This window comes from Cyprinodon variegatus, unplaced genomic scaffold (genome assembly GCF_000732505.1).
Source record: "Cyprinodon variegatus isolate N-32 unplaced genomic scaffold, C_variegatus-1.0 Scaffold595, whole genome shotgun sequence".
Classification (NCBI taxonomy): Eukaryota; Metazoa; Chordata; class Actinopteri; order Cyprinodontiformes; family Cyprinodontidae; genus Cyprinodon; species Cyprinodon variegatus.
Genome location: NW_015151048.1, coordinates 373,135 through 377,029, shown reverse-complemented (window position 1 = coordinate 377,029; position 3,895 = coordinate 373,135). Strand labels below are relative to the sequence as shown.

General features: G+C 46.5%; 1 protein-coding gene across 1 annotated transcript in view; it reads left to right on the top strand.

Annotated features, from left to right (window-relative positions):
• The window catches only part of hectd1 (HECT domain containing E3 ubiquitin protein ligase 1), a 46,835-nt gene that overhangs the window by 21,187 nt on the left and 21,753 nt on the right, over nt 1-3,895 (top strand). Inside the window, exon 20 of the mRNA XM_015392540.1 lies at nt 2,291-3,250. Coding sequence (XP_015248026.1) covers nt 2,291-3,250 — 960 coding nt within the window. The remainder of the gene's footprint in view (nt 1-2,290; nt 3,251-3,895) is intronic.

Genomic DNA, 3,895 nt, shown 5'->3' with positions numbered 1-3,895 from the left:
ATGCTCATCTGACAGAACAGCGGCCTGCTGACCGGTACTACACGCCTTCCCTCTCTCTCCTCCCATTTGCTGTCTGCCCACCGTCAAAAATTAAGGCCACTGATGCAAAAGGAGTCTTTGAAAAAATAACTGAACCCAGTTAAGTTATATGAATGTACTTTTATTTACCGTCAACCGACCCAAACAACATGCCATCATGTAAATAAATTCAAACCACAGCCTTTGTTCATGGAACAGCTTCAGACATTTACGACATTTGATTCCCTTAAAGGATTCATTTTAGGGTTTTATGAATCGGATTATTCAAAGGGAAATCAACTTGAATCGATACAAATTTTATTTGCTCTGCTTTGCATCATGGACTCTACACAAAAGAATGAATTCAAACATAGTAGCTGATTGAGCTTCAGACACGGTGCACCAGCGGTTTACTGTCCTTCCTAAACTCACTTCACTCCTCATTTTCCCTTTTAATGAGAGGCCAGAATGACTGCAACAGAAATTAGACTAAATCTCACCAATACTTGGTCTGTCTCAAAATAATGGAATTATTTGAGGCTGAACCGTCTCTCCTAAATCAGTTATTCAGGAAGTGTTTATATAAATTCAGATCCTACTTTAAAGTAAAGCAGCTCAGTGAGCTGTTCGTTCGTTTTTAAAAAGAAAACAGACACTAGAATGAATCTGTTGCTGTGACCAAAGAACAGCAGCCTGGTGTTTTAGAGACTGAAACCAACAACAGGGTCACATTTGAAGAGAACATCTTCATCTTTGGTACGCCCTCATTTTCCCCCCACTTCTCTCAAATGTTCAATATTTCCCTATCTGGTATAACTGCCCATAAAACACGTCAAGCTTATATTTACAAAATGTACCAAGGGCCTCATCACACCTTGATGGTTTAGCCAGCATATGCCCGACGTCCCACAATCTCCTAAAAACGCTGGCATACGCTGAACTTTCTATGGATTTATTTCAATGTGTTATACATAGCGTATTGATAATGAGTTCAACTCTTATCTCCATAGACAGCCTAGCTTATGCACAACTGATCCACAAGCATCATTTCACTGGCATTACGCTGCATCAGTTAAAGCTGCTTCACTCAGGCGCGTCGCTGCCCTGAGGGGAGCAGCCATGTCCGTCCAACCGAAAAAAAGAATAAATAAATAAAAAGAGCAGATTGCAGCAGATTCAGCCTAATGTCTGCTAGGAAGTTTATTGGTCATAGGCTTGAACGCTGGGAGGATCCATTACACTCACCTTCTGGCTCACCTTATGATGGGGATGGAGTCTGGAGAAGTTACTCAGATTTAGGATAAGCTCTATGCCATGAACCCATGAGAAGGATCAGATAACTTAGCTGTAACTCCGCTCTGCTATTGTTGCCCCACGTATGAGAATACGCTGGAATACGTCGGGAAAGTTTAAGCATGCTCAAAACCTTGACGTACCTGCCGTAGGTCGACGTGTTTCAGCAGGCTTCAGTGTGCTCATAACTTATCCAAAACATACCCATAATTTATGCCACGTATGCCAGCGTTTTTTTTTGTACATCAGGCTGGTCTAAATCGTCAAGGTGTGGCGAGGGCTTTAGATACATGGAAAAGTTTCAGCATCTGTTTCAATGTGGGCTGTATTCTTAACAGATGGACAGAAATCCAAGCAGTCCTGGCTGCTTTTCTTCCTCTGTTGGTTTGCAGATGGTGTTAAAGATGTGCCAGTTTGTCATTGTTCTTCAACTTGTTGTTTATTTAACAATCAAGTTTCATCTTTAGCAGTAAGTTAAAGTTACACTTTCTGATCATTTAAAAAAACCTATGAAACATAATATTGAACCTGAAAATGATCTCATGTCTTTCTTATGAAATGTCCACCTCTAGCCAAGCAAACATACATAATCAGGACAAGAGTAGTGTTGGAACAAAGACAAGACTTTAGCTGCATTCTACCTCAAAATGCAGGAAATAGCGTTTCAGAGAGTCTACCTTTCAACATTTTCCGGGGGAGGATACCCCCCTACCCCACGCATAGCCTAAAAATGTGATACACCCAGCTGTACACCTTATGAAATATTCCTAGCTAAAATCCTTATTGATCCTTGAGGATAGAACAGATTTCTGCAGATGAGGTTGATTTAATGGTTTTCTGTCAGTCTTTGTGTGGAGCTGTTGGGACTGTAAGCTGCTTGTCTGCTGTCTGCCTTCCTCTGTCGCTGTCGCCCCGTTTCCCTCTGCCGCCTCTCTGACATCCATCTGTCCGTCTCCCTCCTATCTCTCTGTCCATCCAGGCTGGATTGATGTAACCTGGGATGCTAGCGGATGCTCTAACTCTTACCGTATGGGCGCTGAAGGGAAGTTTGACCTCAAGCTTGCTCCAGGGTATGACCCTGAGTCGGCTGCCACAGCGCCAACACCCAAACCTGTCTCATCCACTGTTTCAGGTCCCGCCTCATCCACGGTGGGACCCTCTGTGACAGCAGCGGCCATGGGCAGAACCAGCACCACATCAGCATCGTTGTCCTCCACCTCATCTTCCTCCCAACAACCTTCTTGGAGCAGCCTGGTGAAAAATAACTGTCCTGACAAAATCGGGGCCAGCTCTTCTAGCAGGAAAGGAAGCAGCAGCTCGGTCTGCAGCGTGGCCTCATCCTCTGACATCAGTTTGAGCTCCTCTGCTGGGATGCTTAGTGGAGGGAGTCTGAAGGCGGAGGGGCTGCTCCTTGACCAGGGGGTGGGCTCAGGAGGACTTTCTGGAGGACCAGGCTGTGATGGACATCAGCAGGAGCCTATTGTGGTTCTGTCCTCGGCTGAGGCGGGATGTGGATCGGGGTCCAGCTCTGGGACGCTCACAGCGGACATATCTGTGACTGGAGATGAGCACCAGTCCCCCACGACAACGGCTAGCACCGACCCAGCGACTGCCATCTCCATGGGACTGGTGAGTGTGAGCTCGCCGGACGTGAGCTCAGTGTCCGAGGCATCCAGCAAGGACACGCACTCCCAGAGGCCTCTGTGCTCGGCAGCAAACACCCGGCTGTCCGTCAGCTCCCTGCTGGCCGCCGGCGCCCCCATGAGTTCCAGCGCCAGTGTACCCAACCTGTCGTCCCGCGAGGCCAGCCTCATGGAATCCTTTGTTCGCCGTGCGCCCAACATGTCCCGAACCAACGCCACCAACAACATGAACCTGAGCCGCAGCAGCAGTGACAACAACACCAACACCTTGGGCAGGAACGTCATGAGCGCTGCCAGTGAGTACTGACACGTTAGCATGCTAATGCTGCTGCGGTATGCACCGCTTCCTGCTCCGCTAATAACAAAGCATCACTTAGAGGCAGTCGGGGGGATTAGGGGGTTTGGTTGAGAAGATCAGTGTTTCGTCTTGTTGTTGATGTCAGATCTCATCACTCTTGTTGCTGCATGTTGCCGAACCGCTACGTTCAGTTATCCACAAGGAGACCGAATAAATTGTTTGACGGACACAGGTGCTAACGGTCACACATGAAAGTGAAATTCGATAGCAGAGAAGGAGCAGCTGAACTCATCAGCTGTGGGCCCAAGGTGACGGAACAATGGGACTAGCAGCAGGTCCAATAACGTCTTTAGTTCATCGATATTGATTGTACAACAGGGCATTAGGGCCACCCTAGAGATTTTTTCTTTAATATGAGAATAAAGTCCCAACATTATGAGAATAATATTTTGTGTGTTTTTTATGACAACTCTTAGAAGAAGCACTGTCTTCCCTAAAATGAGGAATGTTGAGCATCCTGTGAAGTTAAACGTTGGCATCAATTTGACAAATAATGAAATGTTGAGACAAAGTGGATTCGGGTTGCTGTTTGGTGGTCCTGGTCGGCCATCAGATGCTCAAATCTTTCTTTCTGAAACGGTAT